The sequence below is a fragment of the Calypte anna genome, chromosome 27 (genome assembly GCF_003957555.1).
Source record: "Calypte anna isolate BGI_N300 chromosome 27, bCalAnn1_v1.p, whole genome shotgun sequence".
Classification (NCBI taxonomy): Eukaryota; Metazoa; Chordata; class Aves; order Apodiformes; family Trochilidae; genus Calypte; species Calypte anna.
The window spans coordinates 5,085,657-5,099,070 of record NC_044272.1 but is presented as its reverse complement, the minus strand read 5'-3'; the positions used below and the strand labels follow the sequence as shown (position 1 = coordinate 5,099,070).

General features: G+C 55.2%; 1 protein-coding gene across 1 annotated transcript; it reads left to right on the top strand.

Annotated features, from left to right (window-relative positions):
• The first annotated feature begins 144 nt into the window (after positions 1 to 144).
• Positions 145 to 11,617, top strand: DBF4B (DBF4 zinc finger B). Its single transcript, XM_030465747.1, has 12 exons — positions 145 to 300; positions 2,596 to 2,781; positions 3,798 to 3,848; positions 4,458 to 4,527; positions 5,403 to 5,473; positions 6,048 to 6,084; positions 7,811 to 7,853; positions 8,692 to 8,808; positions 9,006 to 9,132; positions 9,756 to 9,865; positions 10,306 to 10,471; positions 11,315 to 11,617. Exons 1-12 carry the CDS (start codon positions 145 to 147, stop codon positions 11,615 to 11,617), a joined length of 1,437 nt encoding a protein of 478 aa, XP_030321607.1.
• The last annotated feature ends 1,797 nt before the right edge of the window (positions 11,618 to 13,414 follow it).

Sequence of the window (13,414 nt, the reverse complement as noted above, 5' to 3'; positions counted from 1 at the left end):
ACTCCCGCCCCTCCGGAACGGCGAACGCGCTGCGGGGCCTTAGCGGGGAGCGGCGGGGAGCGGCGTGTCCCTGCGCGGCCGCCGTAGCGGCGCCGTTAGAGGCGGGGCGGGAGTTTAAACGGCGGCGGCTCCGGTGCGGGCGCCATGGCGGTCCCGGGCACCTCCCGGCCCCTCCGCGGGAAGTCCTTCTACCTCGACCTGCCCGGCGGGAGGGAGGCGCGGGAGCTGGCGGAGGCCATCCGGTACCTGGGCGGGGTGAGCGGCTTCCCCGGGGCTCACACACCCCGCACCCCCTCCGCGGTATCCCGGGGGTCCCTTCCCCTCAGACCCTTCCCGGGGGCTCCCCCTGGGTCCCTTCTCAGCCCCGGCCCCCCCAGTGCCTCCCGCCCGGCCCCGGTTCCCTCTCCGCGGGGCCTCCCCCCCCTCCCGTCTCAGTTCTCGCTTCGTTTCTCTCTTCGCTGTTTCATTTCCTTCTCCTTTCACCGTTTCTTTCCTTTCCCCGGTACCTCCGGGGCTGATGTGCTCTAACGCCTCCGCCCGGCTGCGCTTCCCGGGCCCCGGAGCTCCGAACCTCACAGCCGGGAGCGGATCGGGGCAGGAGGGTCCCCTGTGCCCCCCGTCCCTGTGCCCCCGTCCCCCCTCCCCCCGTGGTGTCTCTGGGCAGCACTGGTGACTACTGGTGACCACTGGTGACCTGCTGGCTCCTGACTTCCCGGGGGTGGCCACTGTTTGCCCATCCACGGGACCCCCCGGGGTGTTGGTCCCAGTCTGTGTAGCTGTGCCTCCCAGTCCGGGGTGCCCTGGGAGACCCCCGGGCTGTGTCACTGCGTCCCCCAGGAGGTGACATCTGGGCATTGAGCACCTCTGCTCAGTGCTGCTGCTTGCCTGCCTCACCCGGGGGCCTCAATTCCTCGGGAAGCTCTGGGACTTCCAGATGTTTCCTGGAACTCAACACCTGGCAAGGTCAGGGAACCCCAGACAAGTCTCTTGTCTTGGCTCTGTTCTTGGCTCTGTTCTTTCCTCCTGCCTTTCCCACTGCACCATCTGGACCCTTCTCCCCTGAAGCTGTTTTTTTGTGGCATTTCCAATTTCCATTGCTCACCAATTCCTTCCCCAACACCTTTCTAAAAGCAGAGCTGCAGCTGAGGGCAGGGCATTGCTGGGTGGGCATTGCTGTCATTTCAGCTTCCTTAGCACTTAAGTGCAGTTTGGTCCTAACAGTTCTTACTCTTTTTTCAGACTGTTTCATCTCTCTGAGGCAGATTTTCACCCCAAAACTTCCTTGAGTCCTTCAATGTCCCATGCAGGTGTAAAAGTCCATTTAGCTCTGGCTGCTGCTGAATCTCTGCCACCAGGATCATGTGGCTGTAGAGACACCTGAGGAAGCTGACTTGCACTTTTTTCTCTTTTTTTTTCATCATGCTGATCTTGTGGATTTCTTTCTGTCCTCCCCTGGATGTGCTGCCAGCACCCAGGGATGTTCTCCTCACAGCACCTCTGATGATTTAACTCTGCAGCTTCAGTCCTGAGAACCACTTGCTCCCAGCAGTCAGTTATTTCCCTACCCAGCTGCCTCATTACTTGCAAATGATGTGACCCTTCTGATTGTCCCTTGGCTTCTTCCCAAGCACTGTCCTGGGTCACTTCCCTCTCTGGAATGCTCTCCCCTGGCACTGGAGGTTCCATTCCTGTTGCTGTTCTGGAGATTCAACTGAATTCAGCTGCGTGGTGACCACCACCCCTGAAACAGCTCAACAGGAATGTCCCAGCCCAGGTCCAGGTCCCCTCTGCTGCCCAGGACCATGCTAAGTGCATCTTGTGGCCTTGGACTGAGCCCTGGTGAGGGGATGGCAATATCCAGGGCTGTTATCTGGGGGAGATGTTGCTTTACTCTCTTCGTGATGTCCTGTGTCACAGGTGATGGTCACAGGGCATCCTGCAGATGTGGCACTTCCCAGAGCTGGCTCCAGAGTCTGCATCCACAGGGATTCTGTAGCACAGCAGAACCAGCAGACACAGCTGCAGACTGCTCTGATCCTGTGGCCTTCCCCCTGTGCCTCAGAGCCCCAGGGCTCTCTGCCTTCTGCTGAGTTTCTGATAACCCTACTGCTAGTATCCCAAAATTTGGGTTTTCCACCTCAGACTCCCAGCTTCTGTGCAGAGCTGTGTGTCTGTCTGCTGGCTTTCTGGTCCCTGCTGCCCTGCTCTCTGTGGAGCTGCTTGTCCCAGTTGTTCATTTTCTGCTTTACTTTGCTATAAAATGCATTCTGCTCTCCTGAGAACAAAGCTCTTCCACACTGATGCACAATACCCAGAGCCTTTTTCATGGCTAGTCTCTTTTTTTCCTGAAAGCATTGCTTGAGGAGTAGATAATGGGAGTCAGTGTCAGAGGAGCCTCAGCCTGCAGGCTCTGGGGGTGTTTGCAGGACTGCTCTGTGGATCATCAAATCTCCTGGGAGAGCAGTGGGGAGTGGGCAGAGGAACTGCCTGGAGAGATGAGTTCTTTCAGCAGCCCCTTGGCTGGCTGTGCTGGAGGCAGGAGTGTCAGCTCAGAGCTAGGCAGTTCCAGAGCTGCTGTTCTGTCTCTTGCTGCAGGTGACAGAGAGCTTCCTGAGCAAAGAAGTCACCTGTGTGGTGTCCAGCAACAAAGAGGCCAAACGAGACAAAGCCAGGACCCGGGGAGAGAAGTGGAGCAGTGCAGCCCCAGGAGAGGGAAAAGCCCTGAGCCCCACACCTTCCACCTCCAAAGCTGCCAGACCTCACCAGAGGCCACCAGACACAGTAAGAGCTGTAAAGGGTTTAGGCCACCTCAAAGTTTGACCTGAGGGATTGACAGAGTAGTAACAGGCCAGTGTTGGGTGAGAGAATTGCTCCTGCTCTGAGCAAATACGTGTGGATCTTTTCCCCTGGTCTGGCTGTTCACATCTGTGCCCCTGCTCCTTGTATCTGCACATTGTTGTCTGTTCAAATGTGCATGTCACAGCTTTGAGCTGCTGCACAAGGACATCTGCTCCCATGGCAGAGGAAATGACAGGCTTGGCTGGCTTCCCCAGAGAGCAGGAAATCCTCCTGAGCAGAGCTGTGTCCAGAAAAGCCAAGAAATGGAGACAAGACAAAAGTTTCAGGCCCTGGATGTGTGCTCATGAGCACCAGGTAGCCTGGGAGGTAACCATGGGGCCTGGGAGATCTCCCAGGGCAGGTTGAGAGAAGGGATTTCCCAGGGACCTGTTCACCCCCCAGCCTGAGCTTTCTGGTCAGCAGTGTTTGTGGCTGGAGCTCCAACATCCTGCTCTGGACACGGGTGTCCCTGGAGCTGTGAGTGTGGGGAGAGCTGCAGCCCCTGCCTGGGCCATGGCACCTCTGCCAGCTGGAGCTGGGCCCACATCAGGTCCCCCATGGTGTCTGTCCCCTGCTCCTTGCTCCCAGCACTGTCCCCCTGTCTCACAAAGAGCTTAAACCTGTCAGCTGAGGTGACAGCAGGGACCCAGATGATCCTCACCCCTCCAGCCTGCAGGGACAGGCAGAGTCCCTCAGCTGCACTGCTCTTGGCTCCTTCTGGAACATTCCCTGCTGGTCAGTGAAAGCCTTGGCTGAGCAGCTGCTTCCTGCAGACCTAAGGGGTGCCCCTGTGGTTTGTGATCCCTGGAACTGCTCAGTCCTGCTGTCTGAGGTGGAATCTTGGTCAGAATTCCCTCCCCAGCAGAGCTCAGGGGTCAAGAGGAATCATCCCCCAGAGAGCTCTGCTGCTGCCTGGGACCTCTTTGCTCTCACCTGGTGCTGGGCTCCTTTCTCTGCAGGTCCTGATCAGCAGGGGAAAGGAACTGCTGCAGAAGGCCATGAAGAATCAGGTGAGCAGCCTGTAGATGGGTTTTTCTGTAGCTGTCAGGAGTGCTGAGCAGTGCAGAACCAGTGCCAGCCCCTTCTCCGGAGCCCTTGCCTGCTGAATGGAGCTGATTTAGGGGCTGGTGAAGGGATGAGGCCCCATTGCTTGTGGCTCCACAGAACACTGCAGTGCCCCTGAGCACTGTTCTTCGTGGAGCCAGCTGGTTGTCTGTCCATGGTAGTGCTTCCAAGGTCTGTCCCAGTGCTCCGGGTGCTCAACACAAGAGAATTAGTAAGACCAGACCTATTGCTAAATGTATTTTTAGCCTAGAAAGAGCTAAAGCTAAATGGCTGAGGCAAAGGGCTCCCCTGGAGTCCTTTCACTGATATCACAAGTGGCCAAAAACCCTCACTGCCCACTAAGAAGCTCATGCTACAACAGGAATTAAACATCTGACCTGAATGCTGCTGTTAATTTGGGGTGGATGAAGCAGAGTCTGAGCCTTTTCTGCTCTGCCCCGATTTGGTCTGTCTGTTGGGCAATAGGAAAATCTCTAAAGTAGATGTGGAGCTGCATGTGCTGAGGATGCCATCTCTGCTGTGCTGCCCCTTGCCAAAGCTCTCTGTTTGCACAGGACACCTGCAGTGGCAGCAGCATCCTCGCCAACGCTCGCCTCTGGGGAGTCCAGATCCTGCACGTGGATGGTATCCTTCTCTGCAGGCTGACATTTACCTCCTGGTAATGAGTGGGGTTTTTTGAGAGAGGAGAAGTGATGCAGTGAGTGTGGCACAGAAGGAAGAAACTGTGAGAAGTACCCAATTCTTGACTGATGCCATCCTGCCCTTCAGATGAAGTCCGTGTACACACTGCAGTCACTGACGAGCCCAGCACTGAGTGTGCTCTTATATACTGAAGATGTAATATTAGAAAGTGTTAATAGCTTAGTCAGTGCATTAATTTGTTCCAAAAAGACCATTTCTACTAATTGACCTGGAAGCACAGATCATGGTAATGGCAGGATTTGGTTGGTTTTAATTAGGAAGAGCTGATGTTTGAGGACCTGCACTGGAAGGCTCTTCCCATCACTGTGATGAATGGGGTGGGGGTGATGGCAAAGGGAGATGGTGGAGCTCTGGTTCTAAGAATAGGTCTGGAGTAAAAGGTTCCTGAGTGTCCCTGACAGTGACACATGGCCCTGACTGAGCCTGTCTGGGTGTGTAATGGAGGCAGGAGCTCTGCTGCCCATCCCTGAGCAGCCAGCTCTGCCCAACCACCAGCCTGTCAGACCTTTCAGGTGCCAGGCTCTGCCTCCTGCACAGTGAGGTTCTGAAGGGGTTCTTGTTTCTGCAGAGATGCAGAGCCAGGCTCCAGCTCTGCTGAGCCACAGCATGGGGTGCTGGCACTGGCACAGCTTTCTGAGCTGCTTCTGGGCTGAGTTACCCGTGCTGAGGTGATGCTCTGGGGTGACAGCAGGCTGGGACACTTGCCCTGCTGCAGATGGGAGTCACAGCTGTGGTGCAGGGGGTCAGGTCACCTTCCTCACTGAGCTCGGGCTCTCCTTGACATCCCACCTGCACAGAAATGTTGGCATATGCTCAGCAGCTGCTGCGGGCCATCTCGGGAGCCAGGAAACGCTGCCAGAAGACAGAGGTAACTTGATTTAGCTCCAGGCAACCTGAGGTGCTCAGGGTCCCTCTGCAGCTCTCACCAATCCTTCTAGCTCCTGTAGGGCTGCTGGGTGTGCAAGCAGGGACTCCCCTAGGTTTGCATCCAGTCTGGTGCTTCTGTTAATTGATGGAGGTGTCAAAATTCAAATTTTTCTTTTCATAAAGTTGGGGGTAAAACCAAGAGAGAACGAAGCAGCTGTTGGTTATCAGCCTCATCTGTAGCCCAGCTAATAATGGTTTGGACTTGCAAGGCACTAAGGGTAAAAGGAAGATCATTTGCAGCTGATGCACTGGCTTTCTGAAGTATTTTTAATATGTTGTGGAGGTCAGTGAGAAAGTAGGGCATCAGATCAGAGAGTGGCAGCCTCTGTCGTATTGAAACTACCTCTGGGTAACTTGGGAGACAAAAATATCGAGGGGAGGTGATACAGTGGCTGATGCAGGAGCTCTGAAGTGGTTGGTGAGACTGCTGGAATCTCAATTTACTGCTGTGGGATCAGTACTGATGGTTCTGCCTGTGCTGGCTCCTCTACTAAATATATCACTTTTCCTTGTAGGCAAAATGTCTGACACCCGGGGCAAAAATTCACACAGGTAGGCCCAGGAATTGTGCTCCTGTTTACACTCAGGTGCTTCAGAGAAGCCTTGTTTAGAATTTGAAACTCTATCTGAAATCTCAGCAACCCAAAATCTGCAACTGTGAGGGCAGTTTCTCTTGCAGGGTTTTTGTGGCTCCATCTCTGAGTCGAGCTGCAGCCTCCTGATGCTGCTGAGGAGTTGATGCCTTGGATTTCAGGCAGTGTTTTTTAAAATCCCATGAACAGTTTGCAGCTCAGCTCCCAGAATCCTGAGGCACCAGAGAGCTGTGCTGCTGGCACTGCACGAGGGATCAATTGGCTCAAACCAAGTTTCAAGGAATAATTCGTGCTCCAGAGGAGAGCATGTTCCTTGCAGCCCACTCACTGCTGTGAGACACCAAACTAGGGATAACACTTCCAAGGGAGGAGGGAGGGAGGGAGGGAAAACCAGGTTCTCATCTGCAATTAGACAAAAGGCAATTGTGGTGCTGAGATTAGCAGCAGTGACATCAGTTACTGTGTGACTGCTCTGACTTCTCTTGTCAGAGCGAGAGCTCAGTGGTGTCTCAGAGCTCCAACCTGGATTCTGTGTGTGCCACCTGGGAGGTTAATTTCCAGTTTGGGGTGGGGAAGGTGGTGGGAAAAAAGGCTCAAAAAGCTGTTGGATGAGGGAGATCATCTGCTGCAAGCTCAGAGCTCTTCATTTGTGGCACACTCTGAATCCTGCCTGGGGACTTGTGGTGACAGCTGAACCATTTGTCACTGCTCAGCACTCTGCCACGAGAGCTCAGGACCTGTGCACCAGCCTGAGTTTTATCTGGGGCCCTAAAGGTGGCCTTGCTTTCAGAAGTGCTAAGCATTTGGCAGTGTTTGTTTGGAGAAATTGATCCTGGACTTAAATAGCTCCTGAGTGACATAAGGACACGTTTGGTGCTGGTGAGGACGGGGGGACTGAGCCCTTCTGGAGCAGGAGGTTAACATTTCTTTGGGGAAAATAGAACTGAGTGCCAGGATCACCAGAACACAGAACACCTCACCCTTAAGAGGCAACCAGGGAGGTTTGGTTTCAGGGTCAGGCAGGTGCCCTCTGGGGGTACCTTGGTGTCTGTTTGTGCCTTACCTGGGGCTCTGCTCAGATTTCCAGGCTGAACGAAACGTTATCCCTGGTGAGCTGAACCTTCCAAGCAGGAGGAACCTGGTAGCCTCTTCTCCCAGGCTGGCTCTGAGAACCTGTTCCCTGAATGCACTGCTGAGCCTTTTTTCTGCTCCCTTAATGTATATTCTGGCTGCTCTTTGCCCTCCCTAGGGACCAGGCCTGATACTGCTCTTTAGCTCTGTTCTCATGCTGGGCTTGGCTCTGCAGCACCTTGGTTTGTCTCCAGCAGCTTTGACTCAGCCATCCTGACCAGAGCCATCCTGAACTCCAGGGAGTTGTGTAAGGAGTGAAAAATGTCCTGGAAGGGCAGAAGCAGAGCACGAGGAGCTTGGCTGGGTGGTCGTTTTAAACAGTCCATGGTTGGGCTGTCCCAGGGGTTTAGTTGTGCTATGGAAAACTCTGGGGGCAAAGGCTGTTGCCAGTTACCTGAAGGGCTGTTTTGGCTGCACTGAACATCACTTGGCATTCACAGGTGTCAGAAGTACTGGTGAGCTTGGCTCTGCAGCCCAGTTCTGTTGGGGAATGAATGAATGAATAAGCAGGGACTTTGGCCAGGACAGTTCTTAACCAGCTCTCTTTCTAGCAGGAACATTGAAGCCCCCTTTTCTGAAGGTTGAAGACCTGAGCAGGTAAATGAGGTCTTTCTACATCTCATACCTTAAAGCCTCAGGGGCTCCTGTACTCACTTTATTTGAAATTAATACTCTGTAGCCAGGGCCTTTTCTGAAGACCCTGTTACACACTGAGAAGTTGGCTCTCTCCAAGAGGGAGGCAAGTGGAGTTTAGAGAAACAATCTAGGTGGCTCATATGGCAGGGGAGGAAATGTGTTAAATGAGACTTGACAACAGTTTACTTCCTTGCTCAGATTCTGTTTGTGATCCTCAGCAGGTCACTTAATCTGCTGGAGCCCTCTGAAATGAGGAAAGAGATTGAAACCCAGGAGGTCAGGGCCTGTAACTTGATTACAGCACCCAGCAAAGGGGATCTGATCTCTGTGGTGTTTCTAACAACTCTGTAACTCTAACACTATCCAGAGCACTAATTAATTATTCTGAAGACAACATTTAAGGCTCATGCAGAGTCAAATATTAGGTTTTACATGCTGCATGCAATGAAGTGTGGAGAGAGAGTGATGTGGTCTGGGAACCACAACCTCCCCATGCTGCCCTGTGGCTGGCAGTGCTGCTCTGGCTCTGCTGATGCCCCTCAGGGGCAGGAGGTGAGTTTTTAGCTGAGCAGACAAGCCTGCCTCCTGCCAAAACATCCCCCCACCAGTGCCACAGCTGGGAATCAGGTTTGGTACTCCCAATGAGAAATGGGAGCTCCCTGGAGCAGCCAAACTGAAGGGGACAGCAATGGTCAGTATCCCATAGTCAGTGGGACAGTGCCTTGAGCCCCTCTGAGGGAGGAACAGCTCTTTATCCATCCCATCCCTGCACAACTCTGATGTCCATATCTGCTTTCAGGCAATTCCGACCCTTCCATCACCAGTTCAAAAGCTTTCCTGACCTGAACTTCCTGGCCCCCAAAGGCTCCAGCCCATTTGAGCCTCTGAAAAGCTTCTCAAATTCTTGCAGAGCCAGGTAGGTTGTAGCTCCTTCTGTGCAAGTTTTTAACCCAACTCCCCTGCTAACTCCTGGCCTGCTGGCTCCTAGGATGTAAGGAATCCCTCTTTCTTTCTGGATGCAGAGGGAGAAGCCCTGTTCTGGGTTAGACAGCTGAAGGTATAAAACAGATGCTGTGAAAGGAGGGCAGGGAAGATGTTTGCTGTTCCTTGCAGGGCTGTGGAGGGGTGTCCAAAGCGCAGCAAGGGGCAGAAGAGCCCCCAGTCCCCAGCAGTCTCTGTGCCCAAGAAGAAGAGGGGATTTTGTGAGTGCTGCCAAGAGACCTTTGAAGAGCTGGAGAAGGTAAAGGTTCCCCTGGGACCTGGTTCCTTGCAAAAGTTGTGGGGGTCACTCAGCAGCTTTGCTCATTGTGTCATGCCCATAATCAGTAGGAACCCTCCTGGAAGGGAGGCAGATTGCTGAACCTGCAGCCTCTCTGGTGTCTGCTGGCTTCAGCCTTGTGAAGAAAAGCCACAGTGCATCTGCTCTGGCCTCCTGGTTTGGGCAGACAGTAGTTTTCAAGATTGGAACATGACATGGCCCCCTCTGGGGCTAGGAGAGCCTCAAGTATCATCCCCTTACATGGTCTGTGAGGTGGGCAGTGTGTTCCACAGCAGTCAGGGGGCATGGGCTGATTCAAAAGGTGGGAAGAGGGATTTTTACCTCCTGGAAGTTATCAAACAATGTGGCTTTCAGAGCCCAACCTTTGGTGATGGACAGTGTGTGTCTGGGTGAGCCCTGACCTCCTCATCAGGGGTGTCTGGGAGGAACAGACATAACAGAGCTCCCCAAATCCACTTCCAAACAGCAGCTCAACCTGGTGGGAAGGCTGTTGGCCCTCAGTAGGCTGGGGAAGTGCCTGTTACTGCAGATTTCCCTCCTGTGAAAGGATGGCTGTTGCTAAGAGGGTCTCTGCCACCTTCCAGCACCTCCAGAGCCCCCAGCACAAGCAGTTTGCACTGGATGACTCCCAGTATGCTCCTGTGGATTCTGTCATCTCCCAGCTCACCAACAACTTCGTGGAGCTCTCAGCCAAGTAAGTCTTTGCATATCTGCTCACTCCTGGAGCCCAAAAGCTGGGCTAGGTGGTTCTGAGCCCAGCTCATGGCAGGGGATCAGCCAGCAGGGAGCTGTGGATCAACCCAGCACCTGGCAGGTGAGGTTTAGATGAGCCATGGCAGGTATCCTTCCTGAGTTTCTGGGGCTTCTCTGCTGCAGGGAACTCCCTGTGGACTTCTAGTGCCACCTAAACTAGGAAGGGCAGCTGGGCCTCCCCTGTGCCCTGCAGACCCTGCTGCTCTGCAGCTCTCCTGTGCCCAGCCCTGGGCTGTTGAGGAGATCCCTAGTGCTGCCCACATCCTCTGCCAGCAGTGCTCTCCCTCCTTGCTGAGCCTCTCCTGAGCCAGGGCTGCAGAACCTCCCTGGGGAGGGGGTGCTGGGCCCAGAGGCACTGAGCAGTAACTTGGTTCTCCTCAGGGTGCCGTGGTCCTGCCTGGCAGATGTCTCCTCCCTGCCTCAAGCACAAGTCCCTGGAGGAATGGAGATGCTGCCAGCAGAGCTGGGGAAAGGAAGGCAGCAGCAGGAGCAGTGGGGACTGCTCACTGACACACAGCCTGACACTGACCTGCAGCCCAGGGACAGGGTCAGGAGTCCCAGGGAAGGAGGAGGGGGTCTGTGGGAGAGCTGCCCCCCAGGGCTGCCTGTGGGAGTGGGCTCAGCAGAGGGGGACACAGATCCAGGGGTGACTCCTGACCTGGGTTGGGGGACTCATGGAGCAGCCTCTGGTGTTGGACAGACAGTTGCTTCTTCATCTGAACTTTGCAGAGAGCAGCTGCTGGGCTCTCTCAGCCCTCCAGCACCACTCCTGACCTCCAGGAAACGCCAGCTCCCCTCTGGACACAGCACCCAGCTGGGGAAGAAGCCCAGGCTGGAGATGGGAGGTTCCCTCTCTCCAAATGAGCAGACAAACCCAGTGGAAGGTGGGAGGGGTGTGCAGGGCTCAGGACAAACATCTGAGCTGGGCTTGCCTGGTGTGGTGGAAGCTGGCAGCCTGACTCTAGGCACTCAGCTCTCCAAGAGACCTCAGAGCTCCCTGGGTTTGGCCCCCTGCCCAGGTGGGAGCCCTGGGGACCCTGCATCACAGCCACGTTCCCTTGGAGCTCTGTCTGTGGGTTTTGATCCCTCAGAGGCTGCTGCAGCCAACACTGTCAGAGAGCATGGCTGGGTCCAAGCAAACCCCAGCTCCCAGGGGAAGCAGCTTGGAGAGGAGAATGGAAACACACCCAGAAATGTGAATAGTCCCGATCCAGAGAGCACAATGAGCAGGACCAGCTGTCCTCCTGGCTGGTTGCCCTCTCCAGAACTGCCTGTGGCTGAAGCCAGATGTAGCTGCTTGCTCTGTGTCACAGCAGCAGAAAAAATAGCACCCGAAGTACCTGACCTGGCTGGGCAGAGCCAGCAGCTCCTTCAGCCTCTGCCACATCAGCCCCAGGCTGAGCACACCTTCAGCAGGAGCTCCTCTGACTCAGACTGGGATGTCCAGCTGCTCTCCAGGCTGACAGGCATCCAGGAGGGCAGGATGCAGCCTGTGGACAGGGACTTGCTCCAGAGGACACATGTCAACGTGAGGGACAGTGGGTATGAGTCTCAGCTCTGCTCTGTCCTGAAGCAGAAGTCAGAGCTCACCTGGGCAGGCAAGGAGGACAAGAACTGCTGGAACTACTGCACAGAGACCAAAGGAGCCTCTTTCCCCATATTTGAGACCTTTTGTGGCAGCTGGACTACTTAAACCCTCCTGGCTGTTCTGTGGGCCCTCAGTGGGAGCTGGGAGGGACTGAACAGCCCCAGGAGGTGCAGCTGGAGCTGGGCTGAGCATGGTGGTTCCCAGAGCCCAATCTGGGGAGCTCTGGTGGGAACTGGTGGGTGATGGGGAGGTTTTGTTTTCACTGTTCTTGGCTGGAGGAGGGGCTGGGATCTTCTCTCTGCTGGTGGTGTTCAGAGCCAGCACAGTTTCCTTCTTGAACTCCTCATGACAATGGGGTTCTTTGGAGGTCTCTCTTCAGCAGGAAGAGGCTCTTTGCCTGGTCCTCCTCTTGCCCAGTCCTTGGTGGTGCAGAGATGGTGGAGAGGAGGGCCCTGGAGGTGAGATTTGTGTTCTTCACATGGTTTGGGGTTTTATTGGATGTTTTTGAGTATTTACAGCTGTTTGTAACTGGTACCGAGTTGGGTTTTTAGCTAATTTTTAAACTTTTAAATAAATTGGAAGATGAGATCCTGCTCTCCTGTACAATGGGGAAAACCTCTGGTGGCCTTCAGCTCATCTAAAGAGGGTGTGAAATGTCCATCAGAGGCTGATGCAGGGAGGATCTGGGGGTGCTGGTGGGCACCAGGATGAATACAACATCCCCCTGTGTGTGGTTTCCCCTGGGAATGTGGTCAGCAGGCTCTGGGAAAGTGCTGGACCCAGCACAGGGGTGAAGAGGGACATGGAGAAATTGGAGAGCAGGTGGTGGAGGCTGAGCTCACCTGGACAGTGCCAAGGAGAGGAGGATGGAGCTGGGAGCTGGGCTGGGTTTGTCTTACCCTGGGCCAGGCAATCAGAGTGGTGGGGTCAGGATCTCCATGGGAGTGAAGGAGCAGCATCCTCCTGCACCTCAAGGCTTGGAGTGAAGCCCTGAGCACCCAGACAAGGTGGTTCTACTGTCAGCATCAGAGGTTCCTCCTCAGCCAAGTCCTTGTCCAGGTCAGCAGCCAAACTCTGGTTCCTTTTCACCCAGTGAGGCCCTGGCAGAGGTTATGAGGAGCAGGAGGCAGGCACAGGGCTGTCCCAGCTGAAGGAGTCCCTGGAAGAGGTAAAACTGGTTTGGTGCTCCAAGTGTTCAACCTCTTGGTGTGCTCTGACTCCTGGAGGGACCCCTGGGCTCTGTGCCCCTTGGGCAGCAGCAGGGAGAGGTGAGCTGGCCAGGAACAGTCCCTGCAGCAGCCTGGGGGGTGTCAGAACAACTCCTGGAGTCAGTTGTCCCTTGCAGACACTCATGGCAGGGCTGCCCTGGAGGGGGCAGGGAGCTCCCTGGGGCCCTGGGAGATGAGCCAGGGGTGAGGACAGTTCTGTCACCTCCATCACGGGGGGCTCTGGGCATGAGGAGAGTGGGACCTGCTTTGGGGAGACAGCTCAGGCTTTGGCTCAGATCCTCTTGCAGGAGGATGCTGCCTGACATTGGTGTGGGTCCCCTCCTGGGAAGGATGTGGACCCCTTGTCCTGAGGAAGAGGGGGGGAGGCTGAAGGCTTTGCAGAGCAGGAGCTGGGGCAGCTCAGATGGGTTTGGTACCACAGGTTCCTGGCCTCCTCTCTGTGTTTGTGGCTGAATCCCAGAATCCCAGACTGGTTTGGGTTGGAAGGGACCTTAAAGCCCCCCCAGTGCCACCCCTGCCATGGGCAGGGACACCTCCCACCAGCCCAGGGGGCTCCAAGCCCCATCCAACCTTCAACACTGCCAGGGATGGGGCAGCCACAGCTTCTGGGGGCAACCTGGGCACCCAGGGGCTCAGCACCCTCACCCCAAACAATTTCTCCCTCCCTCCCTCC

Coding starts and splice junctions, on each gene's coding strand:
- DBF4B (XM_030465747.1), top strand. CDS start 145: ATGGCGGTCCCGGGCACCTCCCGGCCCCTCCGCGGGAAGTCCTTCTAC. Junction 3,849..4,457: donor AGAAGGCCATGAAGAATCAG/GTGAGCAGCCTG, acceptor CTGTTTGCACAG/GACACCTGCAGTGGCAGCAG. Junction 5,474..6,047: donor AACGCTGCCAGAAGACAGAG/GTAACTTGATTT, acceptor TTTTCCTTGTAG/GCAAAATGTCTGACACCCGG.